Raw genomic sequence first — 24,165 nt, 5'->3', positions numbered from 1 at the left:
TCTGTAGATGCATTTGTCGGTGGCCTGTTCGTGATTTGATGGTGTTCAGTTGTTGGTGGTGCTTGTCATTGGTTCGGTGTTATTTGTTGGTGGCTTTATTGGTGGTTTTGTGAGTGGTGGTGATTGTTGGTGATATAAGTGCACGCCAACTGTTTGATGAAATGTCTGAGAGAATTTTTTTATTGGCTTTGGTTGTGCTCGGTTGTGCTCCATTACTTTTCTTATTGATGGTGTATGTTGGGTCTGGTGATATTGGTGGTAAGTTATTGGTGGCTTAATTTTCGGTGTTGTTCGTAGTTGATATTCGTTGGTGGTGGATGTTAGTAAGATTGATGGATCTGCCTGTGACTGTTCATGTGGCATCTTTGATAAGGTAAATAGCAACCGATTCATTCCTTTGTGGTTGGTGTTGTGGTGTCGTGATTTTGTGGTGTCACCGTTCATTTGTGTTGTGATTTCGTGTAGCTATTCATCATGGCCACGTCCTCTACTGTTTCCGACTCTTTTCTTGTGACCTCAATCAAACTTGACGAATCCACCTACCCTGCATGGAGTCAAGCCATTAAGCTTTATCTTCGTGGCCAGGGCAAATTGAGTTATATCACTTCAGACCCACCATCACCTAAGGACTCCACCTATGACAAGTGGAGCCAGGAGGATGCTAGTCTACAATCCCTGCTATGTCAGAGTATGGAGCCCAAGATTGCTAGTTATATGTAGTTCCCGAAGTCCTCGAGAGCTGTCTGGTTACGTGAAGAGACATTGTACTCAGAAGCCAACAATCTTACGAAGATTTGTGATGTTCATTCGGACCTTCTCAGATCGAAGCGGGGCGAGTGAATCTGGTTCGGAGTATTAATCTGAGTCTCGCGGCTTGGGTGAGCAGCTAGACTCTTACTTGTCGCCCTCAATAGATCCTGTTGTGCTAGCTAAACAGAGAGAGGAGCTACGTGTTCTTCAGTTTTTGGATGGACTAGGAAGAGAGTTTCTTCCTATTCAACAACTAATAGTAGGTGAGGGCAGTTTACGATCTCTTGAAGTGATTTTCTCTCGTGTTCAGTGAGCTCTTTGAGTTGATGTTCGTGATTGTGGACATCAAAAAATTTGCCCGTGCAAAATTACAAAATTGCCTCATTTTTTTAAGTGGGTCCTTGTAGACACCCCATTTTGACCGTGCCCTGCACCTCCTTGTTTTGTGCATAACTTTTTCAAATCGGTGTGTATGGACCCCAAATTACACTCTAGGCTAGCTCAGAGTCCCACCGAGGTCCCTGTAAAATTTTGTCGAAATCTGAACTGATTCACCTAGTGAGCAAGCCTCGATAGTGTAATTCGGGGTCCATACACACCGATCTGAGTACATATAATATATGCGTTAGTTGCTTGTTCGGGGTTTCCCCTTTGGATTTAGGGCTTTGCCCTAGTTTGTGGTTGTTCTTGCGTGTTCCCTTTAAGATTGAAAACATTTAAAGGTTTAAAGCATTGGAAAAGCTTTAAAATCCAAAAAAATCAGAAATTCGAAACTAAAAAAAAACATTTGAAAACTTTAAAAATATCAAAAATATTTGAAAAACATAAAAAACCTTTAAAAAAATCTAAAGTGTTGAGTGTTTCTTTTAGAAGCGTAGTTTGAGAGTTCGTTTCGAACTACGTTGGCTTGATCCTCTTCCACGAGGTACGTAGTGCAGCTCGGGATCTTCATCCCAAGTCCAGCCAAACCTTTGTAAATAAATCATTCAAACTCTTTTAAAAAGTACAAAAATATTTCATAAACCTGTTTTCGAAAAATCTTCCTCTAGAGTTAGGACTTTGTCCTAGAATGAGGGTTTTAGAGTTAGGAGTTTGTGTTTGGTTTTAGTCTTTGAGTTGTTATGTGCTTGTTTACGTTTGTTTTAGGATTAAGAGTTCCGTCCTTGGTGTGTTGTTTGATTGTTGTGTGTTTTGTTTGTGTTTGTGTTTGTGTTAGAGTTAGGAGTCTGTAACGCCTCCGTCCGGTCAGTTGGCGATTCACATCGCCGACTAATGACTAGGTCTAGGATGCGTTAGTGATCCCATTGTTTTCCTTAGGATGCACAGCCTAGTTAGACATAGGTTGTAGGAACCACCTGCATTAGCTTAGGGCTAACTAGCATTTAGTTAGGGCATATAGGGTGTCCTAAAATCTACAATTCACTGGAATTTAAATAATCGTTTAAGAAGCTTTAATAACTAGTCCGGTCTTTTAGATCGAGTCTAAGATAGAGGTCTAGGTGTCTTAGGCATCCTAGCTTTGAATAGGCGCGAAGAACTACGTTGCCTTGATTCTCGTGGAGGCGGGGATACGTAGGCTTCTTTGGATGAACATCAGACCATCCGAGGACTCGGGCTAAATCGTTTAGAGTCTTAGGATTTGTTGTGTTGTGTTATATTGTATATTTTGTTGTGTTTTCTTACTTTCTTGTGCAGACCTATACCTTTAGCTGTAGCATGCATGTGTTCGTCCACCAGAACTTAGACACCCTTTAGGCATGTCACTCATAACCTAGCTATGCTTAGGCAACACATCTTTCATTTTATTTTATGGGTGTTTATTATCTTTATCCTCAGGAAATGCATGCTTAGGTAGACGACTCCTGAGGATTGTTCCCATTTCACATGATTTTTGCCCAAAACTCTTCGAGGCTAATAATAAATGGCATAAGAGACCAAGTGTTCGCACTCGGGCGAATTGGGGGCGCTCTTCGGACCTTCTCCATTCGTCATCAGGCACGGACCTTTTGTATCTCTGGTTATCCATTGCAAACAGAGCATTTGTTTTGGTTCCATGGCGCATCCATGGATGGCGACTCTGAGTTATTTTTAGATATATCTTGGTTTCGAGCCCTGGCTCCGGATCAGATGTATCTCTTTCTTTTTATATCGCCTGAACAGTCCATTCATCTTCAGAACCTAACTCAAAACTTAACATAAAAGAAGAATCTTAAATTTTCAACAAATTATACAAATGCCTGCAATGATATTTCTGATTTTTATAAATTTTGGTGCATAACAGGGGGCATCAACTCGTGCAGATTCAAGTGCAAAAACGGTGAGCCACAAAACACAAAGACGGGCTCCAAGTAACCTTATCATTGCCCGTTTACTGAAAGTCTCAAAAAATCGATGAGGAGATCAAGCTTTGGTGATAACCCTAAATTCCAATGACAAGCTTGCAAAAAATGAAGTAACTCTAAGAAGATTTAATCTGGGTGTCAACATACAACCTAACGAAAGTGAAAGGAAAGGAAGGATGGTAGAGTTCTAGTAGCACAATTATCACTTAGTCTTACAATTTAGCTTTCAGAAAAGAGACAAGATATTTTTAGAGGCTAACATGATTCTCGAAAATTCCCAAGAAATTTGTTTACTCAATGATGATTAGTTTATTTAGCACAAATCTGATGTTATCAGGCCCATCTGTACTGCCACATATTGATAACAACATTACAACATATGAGATGCATTTGTTCATCTGAGTGTTCATCTTATTGATAGTGAAATGTTCATGGGAAACAACCAATATACTTAACAAATGCAACATCAAATGGTAGAGACGACTTCAAGATATGATGATGTTCACTAGCTCAATTTGTAATTTATCATGCAAATAATCTTCAACTGGTTTCTATGATTCCATAAAGCATTACAACCAGGAAGTCAGGAAGATAATGTTAATTCTCACATGCTCTAGCACTCACACTTAAGCACCTCATCTTTTAGCATTTATAAGCCTAACGAAAATCTATGACCATTTCCAAGACATTCACAACCCAAATGAATAGAAAAGGGTCAAGGTGGGGTTGTACAATTATCAAGCATGATAGTGTCAATATCCAAATGTGAAGACAGGAAAAGAAAATGACATCAGCACAATCATAGTTAGGTATTTCTACAACTCATCTTGCCGTTCATTTTGTCTGGAAGAATTGCTGGAATCTTAGCAATTCCTCGAATAAAATGTCACAGACGCATTGAAGAGAACAAACCAAGTTGGTGCGATTAGCAGAACCTCGTGGTGCCCATATCAAAGAAAATGGTATAGAGGAATAGCGTGGACTCCACTCTGCTCTGGTGATTACATTAAGCCTTCCTTGCCTTTTGTTACAAAAGCAAGATTTAAATGGCCATCAAAGACCATTACAACATCCAAACATCCTGAACACTTGTCTTCATAGGTCAAATAAAACAAGTTATGGGTACTTTATCCACAAATGGAAGGATTAACCATATCTGTAAAAAAAAAAAAAACACTCTAGCTCAATGACTATTTTGACGCAATGTTAAACAAGGTAACTCTTTCGACATAAGAGAACTGAGAACTTCTATTGCAAACTCCCTTACATGACAAGAAGAAATGAGTCAACCATTTAGTAATTTAATTCCTCACAAACTAGACATCAGGTTTATGCTCTGCTCATGTATTAGCATCCATGAATCACAATCAGCACATATAAACTGACCCAAGAAAAGCCAATGTGACTTAAACATTGCATTTCACCCAGCAGCTCATGCACATGTATAAAGCACATATCGGTCACTGATTTTCCAAAACCAAAACCAAATCATATGAAGTTCAAATCATGCAAAATGCAATGCAAGGAACAGGCAAAAGAAATAAAGAGTAAGGAAAAAGAATGACAATTACCTATGATTGGAGACCTATGTGCTGGGGCTTCTCTCTTCTCTTGGATTGAGAACAATGTCAGCAAGGCGATGGTGACGTTTGCAGGTCCCAGAAGTGATCGGATGAATAAAAGACTGAAGATCGAAATGATAACGGTGGAATCCGCGGATCTGACTGGAGGAAGAAGGAATTCGCCGGGATGGCGAAAATCACCGGAGCAATGTGTTGGGCCGGAGCTATGAAAATGGGTTCTAGGATTTGGCGGGAGGTTCCAATTGCAGTGACGAAGAGGATTTGTCACGGAGAAGGTAATGGTTGGATGGTTGCGGTTGTCGGAGTAATGTTGCCGGATTCTGGGTCCGCTGGAGAAGATGGAAATGGGTTTAATGGTAGGAAATTTCAGAGGGGGTTTGGAGTAAAACAGGGGTATGTTGGCTGATAGAAACGACCGAATTTTAGAAGTTACAGAGATGGGGTTTTGAGAGAGGGTTTGGTATATGTTATGAAATGGGTTTGGGGTATAGATGATGGTTGAGATGGGTGGAGATAGGGATGGGAAGAAGATGGGTGGTGAAGAGGGTTTGGGTGAAAATCCAATCGGAACTTGGAGGTAGGAGAGATGGAGCCGGAGGAGATGGCCGGTAAATGGAGATGGCGGTCGGAGTTACAGAGGTGGAAGAGATGGCTGGTGATGGTGGTTATGGAAGTGAGGTGCGGCTGAGAGGAGGCGGCTGCAAATCTGGTTGGAGGTGGCGGTGGGATTTGGTTGGAGCTCCGGCAGGAGTGAGGTAGGAGATGGGGAAAAAGAAGAAGAAGAAGAAAAACAAGATGGAGGTGGAAGAAGGAAGGGTGGTGATGGTGGCTTAGATGGGCGGATGGTCGGATTCCGGTGAGAATCCGACCGGAGAAGAAAGGGGTGGTGCGGCTGGAGTGGGGACCGGAGATGGGGTTCGTGGAGGTGGTGGCTGTGATGGATGTTGGTGGTTGGGTGTGGCTTCGATGGAGGCGGCCGGAGATGGGGATGGGGTTAGATTGGGCGAAGAAGAGTGGCTGGCGTGGAGAAGCTCCGGTGGAAAAGTTCCGGTGGAGAAGAAGATGGAGGAGGTGGGTGTGGGTTTGGATTTTTAGGGGTTTTGAGAATAAGAGAAGAAGAAGAAGGAGAATGGGTTTGAGGTGGTTCGTGGTGGTGGGAATGGGATTCCGGCAATCCTGCCGGAGAAGGAGGTGGCTCAGGTTCCGGTGATGGTGGTGGTGGTGCAGATAAGACAAAGAAGAAGAAGTAGAAGAAGAAGAAGAAGAAGAAGAAGAGAAGATGGTGGTTGGCCTCAAAACCCCTCTCGTTCTCTGCAATCTTCCCCCTTCTCTCTCTGCGAAAAGAAAATTCCTTGCGGCTGCAAAAATGAGGTTTCTCTCTTGGGGAGAAGAAAAAAAATGAAGACCCCCTCTTTCAAACCCTAGCCGATCCCTTCTTATGTAAGGGACATGCTATATTCGGCTCCCCCTCTTTTCTAATGGACAGCCCACTCTAGCGTATTTGACTATTCTTTTTATACCAACAGGGGGTTGTCCAAGCAGAAAATAGGAGTAAAGATTCCCCTCTCTCTACACGATCCTAACCCTCTAATCTGATCTAATGACCCTTACTCATTGCTTGCAGGGGAAGCAATAGAAATTTCCAAGAATGCCCTCTTATACATGGGAAATGACATATTTCACCCCTCCCCCTTCTGAACTTGCACCACGACACTATCGAGGCTTGCTCACTAGGCGAATCAGTTCAGATTTCGACAAAATTTTACAGGGACCTCGGTGGGACTCTGAGCTAGCCTAGAGTGTAATTTGGGGTCCATACACACCGATTTGAAAAAGTTATGCACAAAACAAGGAGGTGCAGGGCACGATCAAAATGGGGTGTCTACAGATGCCCCTCTTTGGCAGAGTGTGCTTGTCACACGAATGGCAAAGCTGACAAGACAACACATTTTGGCCGGCCCGAAAATAAGGAAAAGCAAATTTTTGGGTTTTAATTTTAAAATGGTATTCACAAAGGTAAAATAACAGAATAACACTACGAGACTCAAAGACTGAAAACAAAAGGGAGATAACCTCTCACCGACTCTTAACTCGGCGCTTGCATTGAAGAATGAAGATTTTGATCAACAATTTAAACCAAGAATCACTTGGCTAATTATCGGGTGCTAAAACGGGTAAAAAAAACTTGAGAAGACTCAAAACCGGGTTATGAAATTATCAAAACGGGTAAAGAAGTATTTGAGAAAACTCAAACTTTCAATACCGGACTACAAGACGGGCAGAGAACGTTTGAGAAAACTCAAACTATCAATACCGGAATACAAGACGAGTGGAAAATATTTGAAAAGACTCAAATTATCAATATGGAATACAAGACGGGTAGAGAACGTTTGAGGAGACTCAAACTATCAATACCGGAACACAAGACGGGTAGAGAACGTTTGAGGAGACTCAAACTATCAATACCGGAATACAAGACGGGTAGGGAAGGTTTGAGAAGACTCAAATTATCAATACCAGATACATCGAGTTTTTATCCTGGAATCGAGAGTCAGATCATTCAAAACGGGTAAAGAATATTTGAGAAGACTCAAACTATCAATACCGGAATACAAGACGAGTGGAAAATATTTGAAAAGACTCAAATTATCAATACGGAATACAAGACGGGTAGAGAACGTTTGAGGAGACTCAAACTATCAATACCGGAACACAAGATGGGTAGAGAACGTTTGAGGAGACTCAAACTATCAATACCGGAATACAAGACGGGTAGGGAATATTTGAGAAGACCCAAATTTTCAATACCGGATTACAAGACGGGTAGAGAAGGTTTGAGAAGACTCAAATTATCAATACCGGATACATCGAGTTTTTATCCTAGAATCGAGAGCCAGATCATTCAAAACGGGTAAAGAATGTTTGAGAAGACTCAAACTTTCGATACCGGATTAATAAATTGTTTAATATGTTCAAACAGACCTTCTCCATTCGTCATCAGGCACGGACCTCAAAACCCCTCTTGTTCTCTGCAATCTTCCCCCTTCTCTCTCTGCGAAAAAAAATTCCTTGCGGTTGCAGAAATGAGGTTTCTCTCTTGGGGAGAAGAAAAAAAATGAAGACCCCCCTCTTTCAAACCCTAGCCGATCCCTTCTTATGTAAGGGACATGCTATATTCGGCTCCCCCTCTTGTCTAATGGACAGCCCACTCTAGTGTATTTGACTATTCTTTTTATACCAACAGGGGGTTGTCCAAGCAGAAAATAGGGGTAAAGATTCCCCTCTCTCTACACGATCCTAACCCTCTAATCTGATCTAATGACCCTTACTCATTGCTTGCAGGGGAAGCAATAGAAATTTCCAAGAATGCCCTCTTATACATGGGAAATGACATATTTCACCCCTCCCCCTTCTGAACTTGCACCACGACACTATCGAGGCTTGCTCACTAGGCGAATCAGTTCAGATTTCGACAAAATTTTACAGGGACCTCGGTGGGGCTCTGAGCTAGCCTAGAGTGTAATTTGGGGTCCATACACACCGATTTGAAAAAGTTATGCACAAAACAAGGAGGTGCAGGGCACGGTCAAAATGGGGTGTCTACAGTCCTACACCCCTAAACAGGGTCAAAATGTAAATGGTCCTACTTAAGCCCAAATGGGAGGCCAACTAAGTGGCAAAACCAAATTTGTGTACGGTTGATAGGTGTTTTTACGTATCAAAACTAGACAGATTTAAGATCAGTTATATGCATTTTTATTATATATTAAAATTGGACAGATTTAAAGACCGTTATATGTGTGTTTCTTTGTATCAAAACTGGAAAGATTTAGAGTAAGATATATGCATGTTTTCGTGTGTTAAAACTGAACAGGTTCTACGTCATTCATATGCGTATTTTATATTCTAAAAACGGGACAGCAGTGTTCTATGTTTGTGTGCAAGTTTTATGCCCTCAAAACAGGGCAGCAGTCATGTGTTTTTGTGTGCGTGTTTTATGCCCTCAAACAGGGCAGCAATGATGTTTTTCTGTGTGTGAGTTTTATGCCCTCAAAACAGGGCAGCAGTCATGTGTTTTTGTGTGCGTGTTTTATGCCCTCAAACAGGGCAGCAATGATGTTTTTCTGTGTGTGAGTTTTATGCCCTCAAACAGGGCAGCAGTCGTGTTTCTGTGTGTGAGTTCATGCCTTCAAACAGGGCAGTAGTAGGCTTTTCTGTGCATAAGTTTTACGCCCCAGAACAGGGCAGCAATAGTGTCCTTCATGTGTCTTCTTGCTGGCCGCCCATAAAAAAGAAACAGGATAGCAAGAGTCTTCTCCGGGTATATATCCTTCCTGTCCAAAGATAAGACAGCAATGGTATGTCTATATGCATGGGTTTCACCTAAGATAGGGCCTCAACGTAGTACCTGTACGTATTTTTGAAAACTTAAACATAAGGAAAAAAAAATTGACACTGTTATGTTCTATCACTCGACTCCAGGACTATCACACTCCACTACCTATCAGAAACCGTCTATTCTTCCCCATTCGTAAGTTAAGGCAAGTGACAGCTAGACCTTGTGTTGTAATGGTTTCAATATAACTTGTTTCATGCAAAGTAATCTTACGTATACTATTTTCTTTGTGATAACTGTATAGCTCATTATACTTGTTTACTTGAAATGAAATAAATAATAAACTGTTTCAGGAAAAGAAGGCAAAGGTAACGTACCTTAAAGTCCCTAATTGCATATCCTACATGGGGGAGAGTGAAGGGGAAATTAAGGGTGTGGTGGTATCATCCTGGGACCTAAGGTCCAAAGGCCAACGCGAGAAGCGTGTACAGCCTTTGGTTGGCAAACCATCCAAAGGGATAGTATCTCCGAAACGGCTCGGCATTAAATGTGAGACCGAAATCCGAGTTCATAACGCCACTACCTTTGGATAGGGGTAGTGGGTAGTTGTGCGGCAAGGACACCGGCAAAAAAGAGAAAGTCAGAAAAGAATTGACAGAAAAGTAAACTGGGGAAAAGCCGGATGTACCTGGAGAAAGTGCTGTCTCATTTTACATATTCGATGCACACATAACATATCATTCATTATTGTCATTCATTCCTGTTTATACTGATATAGATGGCGTAATTTTATTCTCCAGTTATTTATTATTGCTTCTAAATGATTGCTAAGGATCTGAATTATTACTGCATGCCCTTTTATATTGTTCCCTTTACTCCGCTCGGTCTCCGGAGGACCCTGCTCTAACGTTGTTTCCTCCACCACAGGGGTTGAGGCGATAGATGGCGGAGCGTTTGCAAACGAAGAAACCATGGGATAAGGGATAAGGGATCGTATGATCGGAGAGTTCGCTTCATGGATTATTGCACTATGACGTCTTCGTCATTTTCTATTTTTATTTTGTCGGGACTTTCTTTAGTTTGAACTTTAGTGATTAAAACTTTACTTTTCATTTGGAGTGTGAGTATTGAAAGAACCTCTTGTTATGGTAGACTTATTTAATTTGGAATAAGATTTTTGTCGTGATTGTTGATTATTTAAAAAAAAAAAAAAAATTCCATGACTTTTGCGTTGTTTTTTTGCTCGTAGCGATTTGACGGAATCAGGTCGTTACACTAAACCTATCTTGCATTTTTTTTACCTACCTTCTACCCAAAATCCTAGAATACCCATTAAAAAAATCCTCAAACCTTAAAAACACCATCCAAACCTATCGTAAACCTTGTAGGAATTTTTCCCTAGCCTAATTAACTATTTTATAACCCAAGCCCTAAATTTTCACTCATCTTTTTTCACCCATATTCCCTAACCCCATATAGTCTACACCATCTCAGCATCCTTTGACAATACCCGGTTTGTGTCTGCACAACTCGAATCCTACCCAAAGGCCCTTTTGAGGACCAAAACCATCCACATAGGCATATTCCTATTGTGAGAGACCTTGTGAAATTTCGGACGTGGGATTGGAATACATTTTGTGAGGTTAACGAAATTTCTTGTTAGTGAGAATTGTGACTTCTTGGAATTCTTGCTATTTGCATGCATATGTGTAGATTGATTACATAATTAGATTTACCCGTGGATAATCTTAAAATCCTAATCGTTTAATCATATTTCCATGGTTGAATCATAGAAGTTGTTCACGTCCTACGTCACTTCCACCCCAAGGAATTCCCCCTTTCTCGATCCTCCAACCACCAGTCTGACATCCCTTATACTTTTAGTTTTAGGTCTCAATTCCGATGCCTCCCCTAGGCACAAATCTCCTTTCTAGCACGTCGAGTCGTTACCTCCCTCCTTCACCCTGACCCCCTTTGCCTTCTTGGTTATTCCCTTCTACATCTTCCTCAGCCGCTCCTCTCCCTCTTTGGACTCTTGCGTCCTTGCCTCCTGCCACTCACAGCCATATGCCTCGATCGGCACCTTTACCCTTCTTTCTTTACTGCCAGCCTTCCTCTTCTCTCTTGTTGGCTTTGGTACCTTCGTCGTTGAGGCCTAGTCCCAACAAACATTCTTACTACGGCATGGGCTGACATTTCACAATAGCATGCCCACAGTATTGAGCGACTTTGCTCCAATACTTTTCATATTGCAAAATGCTCCGTCGATGGGAATCGATGGGCTAGGCCACCACACTTTGCCTGGGCAAACACTCCAACCTCCGAAACTTATCCTTGCTGAGCTAGAGGAGACAGAACAAACACTCAAACCTTCTACCAAATTGTCATGTCACCCGATGAGTGTGATTCCTAATTAAGTATGATGCAACATCCCAATGGCACACACCCTTCAAATGCCCGGTGCCAACCCGTGAATTCAATGAGTGCAGCTCTCCTCACCAAAGCTACCACCCCTGCCATAGCATTCTACAGCATTCTCCACATGTCATGCCCAGTTCACCAGTGCTTTCCACTATTAAACGAAAGCGTATGTGATTTGCTGCACCTGCTAACTTCCTCAACGCATTCGAGTATGTCGTGGTCATTTTCACACCTGATCAATGCATAAACCATTATAATGAATGATCGTACACATGGTCTTTTGTCATTTTTTTCAAGTGCAAGGCCGACCACCACATCCACAACCAGAATTGGATGAAAACGAGCAACACCAACATGCTGTAGGTTCGTCCTTCACAACCTTCCCTCACCAACTCCACAAAGCCTCCCAAATGCTCCAAAATATTTGTACTGCCGCCAAGGAGACTTCCAAAGCAGTATGTAGCAAATGCAAACTATGTAAGATTTCACTGACTGTGAAACAAGTAACTACAGGAGTGAGTGAAGTCTCAATTGCCCCTATACACTGAGCCCGTATATATATATATATATATATATATATATATATATATATATATATATATATATATATATATATATATATTAAGGAATGCTAGCATCAAGCAGATGTTTATCCACTTGATACATAGTCGAATCCCTATTAGTTATAAAACTGCCATGTTGGCATTCGTTTGGCAGTAACATGATTGATTCTGTTGAAATATGGTAAAAAGGAATCCCTAAACAGTCGGGATTTCCTCTTAACGAGTTAGCATTAATGCTGTTTTAAGGCGCTCCTATTGAATATGCGACAGCTTAGGATTGTTTTAATGGCCAGTTTCCAATCCTGCAAAATCAATAGGGTGGGCTGCCGTCGTTGATTAATGATACCAAAAACTAAAGCCGAAAACACAAAATCGAGGAATAAGACGACAGAGAGGAACAGAAGTTAAGCACATCAATGATTAGGCCCAACTGATGATGGGTGATTAAAATTAATGCCGTTTTAAGGCGCTCCTATAAAATATGCGCCAGCTTAGGATTGTTTTAATGGTCAGTTTCCAATCCTGCAAAATCAATAGGGTGGGCTGCCGTCGTTGATTAATGATACCAAAAACTAAAGCCGAAAAACACAAAATCGAGGAATAAGACGACGGAGAGGAACAGAAGTTAAGCACATCAATGATTAGGCCCAACTGATGATGGGCGATTAAACCAAATGGATTGAATTAGGGAGAAGTCAGAGTTGAATTAGGGACTTACTTTAGGGTAAAGGGAAGATCACAAATTCTGTTTTTCCGTCCCAGAGAGGGGTGTTGGGATTAGAGGGTTGAACTAGCTTAATAAGATCTAGAATAAAATTTCCTCACATAAGGACATGAATATGCAATAAACTTGTAGTCCAACAAGAGACGACCCACATGGTCTTGGTCCTATGTCGAAAGGACATCCCGTTCGTAAGATATGGCTTACAAAAATTCAATGGTTTAACTTTTCTAATAATAAAGATAATTAAGGATTGATGGAACTAGGGGCCAGGATCATCTCGTCAAGGTGGGTTCAACGAAAATTGCCCATACTTGTGATTGGGTCCCATCAAGGTGGATTGATGTATAAAATTCAATCCGACATTAAAGATAACTTCACCAAGAGGAAAAGCAGAGTAATGGAAAAACAAAAATGCAATGAAAAAAAGCCATAAAATGGCATTAATGCTAACTCGTTAAGAGGAAAAAGCGGGTATTTTGGGATTCTTTTTTATCGTATTTCATCAAAGGTATGCACATCTTAACCTAAAAGAACTACATAGCAAGCAGTTAATCGATTAATTTTAAACTCACCTAAAACATAAAACATTTGGGCCTCAATGCCCTATGAGCATTTGTGTACAATTTATTGCAAAATCTAGATAAATAAATAGAAATTCCTAGATGGGTCCCTTTTCAAACCCACTTAAAAATAAAACATTTGGGCCACAGTGATCTATGAGCAATTGTGTATTGAAAAATCTAAATAAATAAATAGAAATTCCTAGATGGGTCCCTTCTCATCAGATGTCTATGTTCTTCACTCACTTTAGCCAAAGAAAAAGAACAAATAGAAGAAGGATTAGAACGTGATCAAACATGCAAAAAGAAATTTTTCAAGAAACAAACATGCAAAAAGAAATTTTTCAAGAAACAAGCATGCAAAAGATAATGTAAAAAAAAGGAGATGAAAACAAAAGGCAAACAGATTTTTCATACCAAAGCTTTTGAGAAAGAACCAATCATGATTTTGAAGAAGGAATGGATGGTGGGAAAAGACCCACTTTTCTGATGAGTCAATAAGCATCTCTGAGTACAGTCTTTACATGCTTCTCTCTTCAAACCCATCTTTTACAAAAACCCAGTTCCTTTTTGCTCTGGTTTTTGGCCCTCTGCTTTGCATACCATTAATAGAAACCCAAGTTTTTTTCTTCGGTTGAGTTTTTCCTTTTTTACTGACCTCTTTACTCAATGTGGGACACGTTTCTTACAGTTAAAAGGCGTGTTGCCTTTGATGAGCTTGTTTTATTTATTAATTTACGGATCTTATTTATTAATTTACGAATCTTAATTGATTATTTAGCAATTACATGTAAAATGTCGGGGACAAAATTTGGAAATCATATATTTTCTTCCTTGGGCCACCCTCTTTAGTGTAAAGGCGTAGTGATAAATAAACTAAAGGGGGCTGTCCCAAGGAAGAAAGGAGGGGAGAATATAACACTTTCCATAAATAATGCTGATGAAGTACTGTGGGGAAACATAGTATGGTGCCTCGCGACCTCATTGAAATAAAGTGCAGCGAGACTCCTGCCGGGTAATGGGTCTCACCTCTGATTGATCTGACCGTCCATCATGTCGCCCCTTTTTCTTCATTGGGCCACCCCTTTTGTGTCAAAGGGTAGACGGGTAGTCATAAACATTGGCAGCAAAACATGATTAGCAGAAAAACGGGACGGGAAAAATTCAACTTTAATACGATGTTGGTTAAAAAACCGTGGTAAAAAAACAGAAACACAATGAAATATGTTTAAAATTTTGTCTTTCACAGTAGATAGCGGGCGTGGGGGTAAACTTTGAGGGGCCGTTTAGATACACCGATTTTAGAATTCAGGTTTTAGTTTGATAACGGTGTAAAAGAGGGTTCATAATCAAGCTGTTGTATGCTGTATGCTTTCCTGACAGTGTTTCTTGGATTTTAAGTAAGAAAACCAGGTTATAGAAATCCCTCTCGCATTATGAGATTTCTAAAACCTGGAAACTCAGGGCGATCTGCTGCTCTTTTGCTATTGGAAAGAAGGGTGAGAAATCAGAAAATGACTTCTGGTCCCTTTCTTCTCGCATCTCTCGTCTCTCGTCTCTCATCTACAACTTTTAAAAAATCAAGGATTCTAAAATCCGCGTATCCAAAAAGTTGGCAAAAAAACACATTTAATGTATAAAATGTGTTTAAAATATGGTCATAAATAGAGTTTTGTTAATTATGGTCATAAATACACTAGTGGGGCTGTCCCAGGGAAGAAAGGGGGAGAATATCGGTTCCCAGAAATAATGATGCAAAAGTACTGTGGGGCCACTTAGTATGGTGCGACGCGACCTCGTTGAAATAAAATGAAGCTGGGCTCCTAAGGTGAAATGGGTCCTACTTCTGATTGATCTGAACCGTCCATATGGTAGGCTTGTTTTTCTACTGGGAAATGACACATTCGCCCCTTTTTCTTCACCAGGCCACCTCATTGAAGTGTTAAAGAATGGCTATAATTACACTAGAGGAAGTGGCCCAACAAATGAAAGGGGATGAATAAATCACCTCTTTTTTTCTTTGCTCCTTTCCTTAGTTGGGTCCATTTGTGTGCCACTGAAATAATGTTTGTGTGGGAAAGAAAGGAAAATGACATCATTTTCCCTTTTTGAGAGATGTTTGGTTGTCATGCAGTGTTCATTCTAGCTTTTAAATAAATGTAGGGGAAATTGTACTTTTACTAAATTAGTAATTTTACTTTGTTTTACTTGGAAAATGCCATCATCTTACTTTCCTTTTACTTCTACAATGTGCATTCAAACTGAGCCTTGAGTAAAATGGGCAGAAAGAATTACACTATGCATTGACATATTTTTCCAAGGCTCTATTTCTTTTTGGGAATTGCTAGCATCCATTGCAAAAGGCATTTCGCGGCTGGTCTGTCGCATCTCAGACCACCCGGGCAAAATGCCTTTTGCGATGGACCCTAGAAAATCTCTTTCTTTTTATATAGAATGGTCATAGAACAAGGGGGTTTTGTTTTAATAGGGTGCACAATCGTGTCCCACATGTGTAGACATAAAGTGCAGTAGGGCCACATCCCCTAGAAGCTAAAAGAGGGTATCTTGAGCAATTACAATAATTAGGTTCATTGGTATTCCTGGTATTTTAGATGCTATCACACATACAATCATACTCAAATTGATGGAATTGTTTGATCTTAAAGGAGATATTCTATAATTTCGCATTTCAATTGGAATTTGGTTATTCGCAGTGTACGGTTAAGCATCCATGGGTGAATGGATAAAGCGCCCAACTCATAATTGGGAAATTCGTAGGTTCAATTCCTGCTGGATGCACACCAATGGGAACGTTCAATAAGTTTAGGAATGTCTCTGCAGTGGACTTGATTTTACCAAGGATGATGAGAATGTGAACTCCAAACTATTTATGTGTCGGTTCGCAAATGGCATCATAGCCTATACAATCTATGGCATCATAGCCTATACAATCTAAAAAATAATTCTTTCTTTCTAGCCAGAAGTAGACCACCCACACGGTAAGACCCGTAAGCCGATCTACTCTCTTTTTTTTAAGTGCTGCTCGCCCTACTGAAGTACCAAAGGCTTTCGGGCCAAACGATTCTCTTAATTCTATTTGAAATCCTTTTGGCTAAGATTGTTTTATTTCAAAAAGAAATTCGTGGAATTGCCCTTCTTCACCGATATTGCTAGATCAGTGGCTAAACCCGTTGATAGCTACTTGCCGGATTATTCGTACTTGGAGATCAGTTGGACCTTTGATCGAGTAACATCTCTTTTTTTATTGACCTTCTTAATTCCTGTAGGAGACCACCGAGATGATCCTAAACTATTTGATTTGTAGAGTTTGCATTATCGTGACATCCAACAAAAGGGGCCAGAAGGGCTAAGATTATCCAATGGGCCCAATCTACGGCAAGAACAAAAAAAAGAAGAAGAATGGTTTGGATCATTCATTCGTGTGGGTCCCACTGGAACGTGTGCAATGCATGGCCGTCCACCATATAAAAACTCCCTTGCAAGACTTGTTACTTTACCACAACGTATGTCTCAATATCTACTTTTTTTTTTTTACTCGAATGCAAATTAGAAACACAAAAAAAGCAACTTCTCACATTCAATAAAATGTTTAGAATTGTCCAACAAAACTTTGTTTTTTGTATATTAAACTGAAGACAAAAAGAAGAGAAAAGGATGGTGCGATTTTTCATCATTTGTCTCTAGGAATTACCAACGAGCTCTACGTGTTTCTTGAAGAGGATTAAATATAAGCTACTGATACCATGTTTTGATGACAAAAGGAAATGGCCTTGTTGTTTTTTTATAAAAAAGTTTCAATGTGGAAACCGTGAATAAGGGATAAGGAGTGGGAGAAAGAGAGAGTTGAGAGGGCACGAGTGAGTGGAAGGTGAGAAAAGGCTAAAAAACAGGGGAAAACTAAATCATATTTTGAGGGTGAGAATGGGCTCTCTCACCATTTATTAAACTAATATTCCATGGAAAATAAATTCATGGTTGCCCAACATGGCAACATGGCCTTAAATAATAGAAAAATGAGATGTAATCAAGATTAAACCAATGATAGAGTGCTAGAGATCATTTTGGTATCGTGTAGCCCAAAAAAGTATAGTGGGGCCCATTCCGTTCGTTTTTTTTGTTCCAGCCGTTGATATGTCGGCCCCTCAAAAAGGGGGTTCATCGGAGGATCTTAAACCCCAAAGATTTTTTGTGGAGGTTTCTTCACCCACTTTTGAAGGGAATGGTAATGCTATTGTTCAATGCTATTTTTGCCTATAAAAAATCATTGTCGAGGCCTACAGTTTAGACTGTCCCAATCTACACGACAAGTTTCATATAGTTAGGCCATGTTTGGCAAACATGGTTTTTTTTTTTTGGGGGAGTTAGAAATCGACCCCCATATATCTTAAATCGACCCCTATGTGTCTTTCTCTCCCCTCTCTCTCTCTAACCCAGAAGAGAGACACATAAGGGGCCTATTTAAGATATTTGGGGGTCGATTTATCACTGCCCATTTTTTTTTTCATGAAATATTAGCTTACCACGTGTTGAGAGATATAGGGAGAGAATTGTGAGGAGATGCTGCAAAGTCGATTAAATTTAAGGAAAAGAAAAACTAATTTCAAATTCTCAGTCATGACCTCTCAATTCTCTCCATCTCCCATCCTCATTCCACCTCTCCCACCACTTGATAACCTAATATTCCATGGAAAAAAAATTCATGGCTGTGAAACATGGCCTCAGTATTAAACTTGGTACTCTTCAGGAGTATGTTAAAATTCTCCTCTAAAAAACCTGTTATTCCTAAATCCTAATCACTTCAAACACATTGTTCCCATCATCCCACAGTATCAATGGAAAATGACATTTATAGTCTTTCAGAAACTCAACCCATTGTAGGAATTTACCCATGCTATACAGAAAAATAAAACTAGTAACAAAAATACGCAAATTAAACATTAAAGTTGTTTGCTACATTTACTCAAGTGATTTCTGATTCTTTTTTATTTTTGAACAAGAATAAGATGTCAGTTGAGATATGAAGAACTCCCAGATTGTTTACCACATATACAAATCCAGAAGTGCCCTTAAACATTTGTCGATTGGGAGGAATCCGCCGACTCCAGAAGTGGTGATGTATGCTCTTTATCGATTGTGGAACCAAGTTTTTCCTTTTTGGGGCGATACAGAACATAGTGCTGGAACATAAAAAGGAGGTCAAAGAACACCACTTCCTGCAAAACAATTCCAATTTCAGACCCAAAGAGCACAAAGAGTGATAATTCAATATCTGTTACTGAAGCATTCATCCTCTGTCCACGTGCGAGAACTGTCACAAATATCTCCAATATTTTCAAAATATAGCGATTTTATCATGACACCTTGATTAAACGATAAAATCCCAAAAAAAAATCCTGAGAATTTAAAAATATAGCGATATTTGACGTGATAATATCACCATTTTTTACGATATTTTTTATTTTATTTTATTTTCTTAATTTATACATTTTAAAGTAATTTTCAGGTTTTCCCCAATATAAACCTGAAATTTTTTTAAAAAAAATAATATCTCGAGGAAATTCCCAAGAATGATATTTGTGACTCACGCTACAAGAAGCATTTCAGCTAGCACAAGATTGACGGCATGCCAACCGTCAAAATTTTAGAAGCTATTTCTTCAAGATTTATTTCATCCAAGTCAATTGAGACATAGAAATCATGCTCACTGGAAAAGAAAATTGACTATTTACCCAACATATCGGCAACAACAGCAGGACCCACCTTGTTATCAATACTCACAAATTGTTCAGTATTTCAATAATTTGTTCTAAGTTTCCAGACAGAGTTGGAGAAACAATTGAAGAAACAGATGTGGGGAAACATCTCACTTTGCAACATTTACTCTAGTAATAACTAGATTTGCGAAATGGAAGTCGGGACCAGGAACTGGTAAACTTAAGTACTTGCGATGGTAAACAGTGTTTTTGGTCAATATGGTTTGACTAAAAAAAAAATAACACATCAACTTAAATGAATCACAACCTAAGTGCCGATAAGATGCATATTTGCCCGTTAGGACTTTTAGAAATTTATTTCCATGTTATTTAGTTTCTAGGATTTTTAGTTACATGGTATTTAGTTTTAGGGTTTTTATTTTCCATGTTATTTAGAATTAGGGAATTTATTTATTTTCCATGAAATTTTATTTCAATTGGCTATATAAGCCCTCATGTATTAGGGATTATTAGTTTTGATGATTAATTGAAGTGAATACAGATTCTCCCATCCACACTCTTCTTTTCTCCCCTAATATCTATTCTTCTTCCTCCTCCTCCTTGCCCTTTTTCTCCTCTATTCTTCTTCTCCTTTTCTTCTTCTTCTCTTCTTCTTCTATTTCTCTTCCCTGGCCTACATCACTATGATACATGGATACTTGAATAGTCCCAACGTACCTTGTCCGAGACATTACGATACCAATCCTTGTACTCGGATGCTTCATTGATCTTTTGGTTGATAAAAATAACTATAATGTTTGAAGCATATGTCACTCTCTTGGAATTAACTACAATGTTTTTTATTTGCTAGTGTCACATAATTGCAATTATAATTTTGAAAATGAGTCTTATAGATACAATCTAAAATTTACTATTAGTTCTACGGGATTTGCTAGGGATCATCGCAGAAGGCATTTCGCGGGCTGGCTGTTGCATGAGAGAGCAGCCAACTCAGCTGAATTAAATGAATAAGACAAAATCTGAGCTGAGGTGGTTGCTCTCTCACGCAACAGCCGGCCAGTGAAAGGCCTGTTGCGATGGTCCCTAGCAAATCCAGAGTTCTATATTCAAAGCTAAATCTAGTTATGTTTTCTGATATGTTATTTATACATGTCGTGTATCTTATCTCATTGTATGGGATACACGTATCTCTCTCCGTGTCCTAAAATTTGAAAAATGTCGATCAGTATTTCTGTTCCCTTGTCCGTATCTGTATCCGGGTATCAAAGGCCGCAACACAAAAATGTTTTTGCTTTAAAATAAATTCTTACCCAAATAGTGACAAGGATACGGACACGAGAAATGAACAAAATGTTTTTTGGTTCCAACCCAACTGAAATGCACACTGAAACTGAAACACATGCTAAAACAAAAATACTAGTATGTGTTACATAATTATATTTATATGAACTACATATGAAATGTGATGTATCTATTATGTATGAAAATCTGTATAAATTACATATGAAAATAGTCTACATTGAATTATCAAGCACATGTGAAAAAGCATGTAACTAGGTGTTCGATGTTGCTTGACCATTATGAGTGGTTTTTTTTTTTCCGTTTATGTGATGGTTTTTAGTGTGTATTTTTGCTTTTGCTAGCACTTACTAAAGTTTAATCTTAAATGTCCATCATTCACATATGTTTCCATATGTTTCTATGACTTTACAAGATTCCACCAAAAATTTCACCCAAAACTGACATGTTTCTGCCTCCATGATGACCGAAACACATACCGAAACTGCAACATGAAACCTTGGTTTGGGAAGCTTCTAAGTTGAGAAAGTGATATTTTTGGCGTGGAATTAGTAAACCTGTAATAGGAGCACTTAATTGAAATTTAGCAAGTAGTACTTTTAGAAGTTGATTTTTTCCGTTTTTTTGGTTAGCAATATTAAAGTACGTTGTCGATTTCATTTTGAGCATATTTAAGTAGAAACTAGGATTTGTATTGGTTAATCTAAGGCCAATATATATGAAGTCTTGAAGTACTTTTAATGAGAATAGTTACAAATATTACCTATTGAGTTTTGGATGTTTTTTTTTTGAATGGTGTGGATTTTGGATGTTACCCAACTTGGATTATGTTAATATAAAAAATCTGCCCTCTTATCCCATCCTAGTTTTTTTTATCCACTAAAGTATTTTTGTGATTGTTCAGGTCTCATGCAATACTTCCTACTTTTGGTGAAATCCTAGCCTTTGGGGATGGGAGGCGTTGTTATTATTAGAGATTGTGAATGAATACTAGAGTAGCAATTTTTGGGCAAACATGATCAATGATTCAACTGAAGTGGAATTAGACAAGGCTTTAAATTTCGGTAGCAGTAGAAATCGAAATATTTTGGTCGAAACGAAATGTTTTGGCCAAAATTTGAAACCATGGTTACAGATAAAAAGGCCTGGTCTTTCTAATCCTTTCACAAGATATCTGCTTCGGCATTTGCCCCACAATGAACATGATGAAAAGAAAATTCAATGGAAGGTGACTCCTATAGGTTTTAAAAATCTAAGCAAAGAAAAATAATGTGTATTTTTTGATGGATCCATGCATATATTCACTCTTTGTCTAGTCCTCCTATAGTGGAATTGTGACCATCTCAAATGTGTAAGCCATGAGGGTAAGTTCTTGTGGGATAGGGGAATGTTAGAGGAGATTCAAGATTTGTGTGCTTCTTTGGTAGCATGCTTCAATCATAGCCATCAAGAAGCTGATTTGAAATATGATTGTACTTACACACTTGTAAAAGATGTATCTTTTCATTTGGTGAATATAAAATAAGAAAAAAATTGATTTTGGTTGCTTATCAAAAAAGTAGAAAAGCATAATAAATATGAAATAGAAAGAATAGAATGCTTGCATTCCTTTCTTTCCTTTGCCTTCAGTGTAATTATCAATGGCAATATTGGATATGTTCTCACTAAAGGATTACAAACAAATGGTATGAAAAATTAGTCACGCATCATTGACGAGGATTTTGACTACACTCCCATCCCTACGATGGAGAACAGTGCAAAAATTACTGGTTAATTTTCCCTTTCCTCATTTCCCTTAGCGGTAGATGTTCCTTTCTCAAGCACTTCCCCATTGTTTATTCTTTGTATTTAAGATGTACGATCAATAGGGAAATGAATCAAGTTCTTGTATAATAATATCCAATACTAGTTATTGTAGCTCTGATACAAAAAAAAATGCAGAATTAGGAGAGATATCCTCTTAAATTTCAGCTACGTAAAAATCACTCTAATATAGGAGACTTTACTCTAACAGATTTCTATGCCTATTTCTTACATTTACGTTGTTGTATAACTTTTGAGTTTAGAATGAACCTTATTTTTCCAGACATGTGCAACAACGCATGTCTCTAGGTGTTTGATGTTGTTAAACCATTATGGATGGTTCTCTTGCTTATATGATAGTTTCAAAGTGTGTAAGTGTGCTCATTCTAGCATTTCCTGATGTTCATCTTAAATTTTTTATCCTTTGCATAAGTTTTCGTGATTTTGCAGGATTTTCATCGAAATTTTCAACCAAAACCGACATGTTTTCATTTCCGTGGTGAATGAAACACCTACCGAAACTGAAACCTGAACCCTTGTGTGTAACCAATAGGGAAGGGAACCTAGTTCTTGTAGAATAATCTAATACTAGTTCTTGAAGCTCTCATACTAAAAAATAAAGGATAATTAGGAGAAAGGTATCCTCTTAACAATTGGCTACGTAAAATTTACTCTAATCTAGTTGATTTAGAAATTGAACAAACTTTCTAAAATTCGAACCAAATCTAACAGTTAAAGATTACATCTAGGTTAGCCACAATGATCCAAAATAAAATCGCAATGATGACCACTAAAATTACTCAAATATGACTATTGGATCTTGAGATCAAATCAATCACTAAAGCTGATGGTTGAGATTAAATCAATCTAATTATTAGATTTAAGATCCAAGTTCAAAATACTACTCACAATGATGACAGTAAAACCTAGGTATCCACATAAATTTTACAATTCAAATTCAACAAAAATAGAAAAGTTCACAGCATCCAATGGTTGAGATTAATCAATCTGACCATGGGATCCAAGATTAGATTTGATCACTTGAATATAAAAACATAGTTACATACGGTATTTCAAGTTGCTGGCAATAAGTAGAGAAAAATGTAGACATTATCTCAAGAGATGAGGAAGAGGAAGAAAGATAGAACCCCAAGGCCTCTCACCACATGTATTGAAGGTGTCACACCCACAACGATCGAGAAATCAATCCAAGATCTAAGTAAAGAAGAATTATTCAAGCGACCTGATGCCCACATATGTAGGACTTAAAAGAAACTCTAGAAACTTCTTAAAACTCACTTAAGAAAACCCTAGACATAAAACCCTAATTTCTAGAGGCTTCCGACTAAAACTTATAAAAATAAGAAAACCCAAGTCTCCCCTACGACTTAACTTTCTCCCTTCTTTTAAAGTGTCCCAAGGTTTTTTGAATGGGCTCCATCCTTTACACGATTTCACTAACTTGAGTAAATATAAACAAAAGACACAATTACACAAATACCCTTGCTAATGACTTAAAGATGCTCCCACTTAAAACAAATAATAAGAATTAGATGGCCCCTATCTTTAGTTCGTAAATCACTTTAAGGACTTAAGTGGCCAAGTGGAAAAACTACCCTTCTAGACCCAAAATAACACAAATGATTCAATTTAATCACTACGACTAAAATAAAAACGACATTTTAACATTGATGGTGATCCCATCATCCTATTTGACTCCTATTCTTGTGAAGGATAGTCATCATCAAATTCTTAATCCCCGGAGAGCGTTACTGATAAAAAAAGGTTTAAGAGATATTTAAAAGAACAACCTTACAAGTAAAATTTGGGTCTGGCATGAGCCCACTGACACCTAAATTTATGCTTCATTATCCTATACATGAATTACTGCACTTTTGGTAAATGATGACATATTACTAGTAACTTCAACTTTAACTAACCACCCCCCCCCCCGGGAAAAAAATGCAGAACTTGTGACACATTTTTTTGGATCTTCCCATAACACGACCGATCCTGTCTTTCTTTACTTTTGGCAAAGTTATGTTTCGG

At 38.7% G+C, this 24,165-nt stretch overlaps 2 protein-coding genes across 4 annotated transcripts in view; both read right to left on the bottom strand.

The window, feature by feature from the left end:
* LOC143890023 (uncharacterized) overlaps window positions 1–13,920 on the bottom strand; it is a 58,524-nt gene extending 44,604 nt beyond the window's left edge. Inside the window, exon 1 of one of the 3 annotated variants that reach the window (XM_077394530.1) lies at window positions 13,697–13,920. In XM_077394530.1, coding sequence (XP_077250645.1) covers window positions 13,697–13,825 — 129 coding nt within the window. In that variant the 5' untranslated portion in view covers window positions 13,826–13,920. The remainder of the gene's footprint in view (window positions 1–13,696) is intronic. The other 2 variants (XM_077394528.1, XM_077394529.1) reach the window with 2 other exon arrangements.
* Window positions 13,921–18,129: 4,209 nt separating this feature from the next.
* Window positions 18,130–24,165, bottom strand: part of LOC143890022 (PQ-loop repeat family protein / transmembrane family protein) — a 37,475-nt gene continuing 31,439 nt past the window's right edge. The window contains exon 8 of the mRNA XM_077394527.1: window positions 18,130–18,513. Coding sequence (XP_077250642.1) covers window positions 18,367–18,513 — 147 coding nt within the window. The 3' untranslated portion in view covers window positions 18,130–18,366. The remainder of the gene's footprint in view (window positions 18,514–24,165) is intronic.

This window comes from Tasmannia lanceolata, unplaced genomic scaffold (assembly GCF_043159265.1).
Source record: "Tasmannia lanceolata isolate RefF3 unplaced genomic scaffold, GAP_Taslan_0.1 ptg000013l, whole genome shotgun sequence".
Lineage (NCBI taxonomy): Eukaryota > Viridiplantae > Streptophyta > Magnoliopsida > Canellales > Winteraceae > Tasmannia > Tasmannia lanceolata.
Note: the sequence above shows the minus strand (reverse complement) of the source record. Positions and strands in the feature narration are given on the sequence as shown.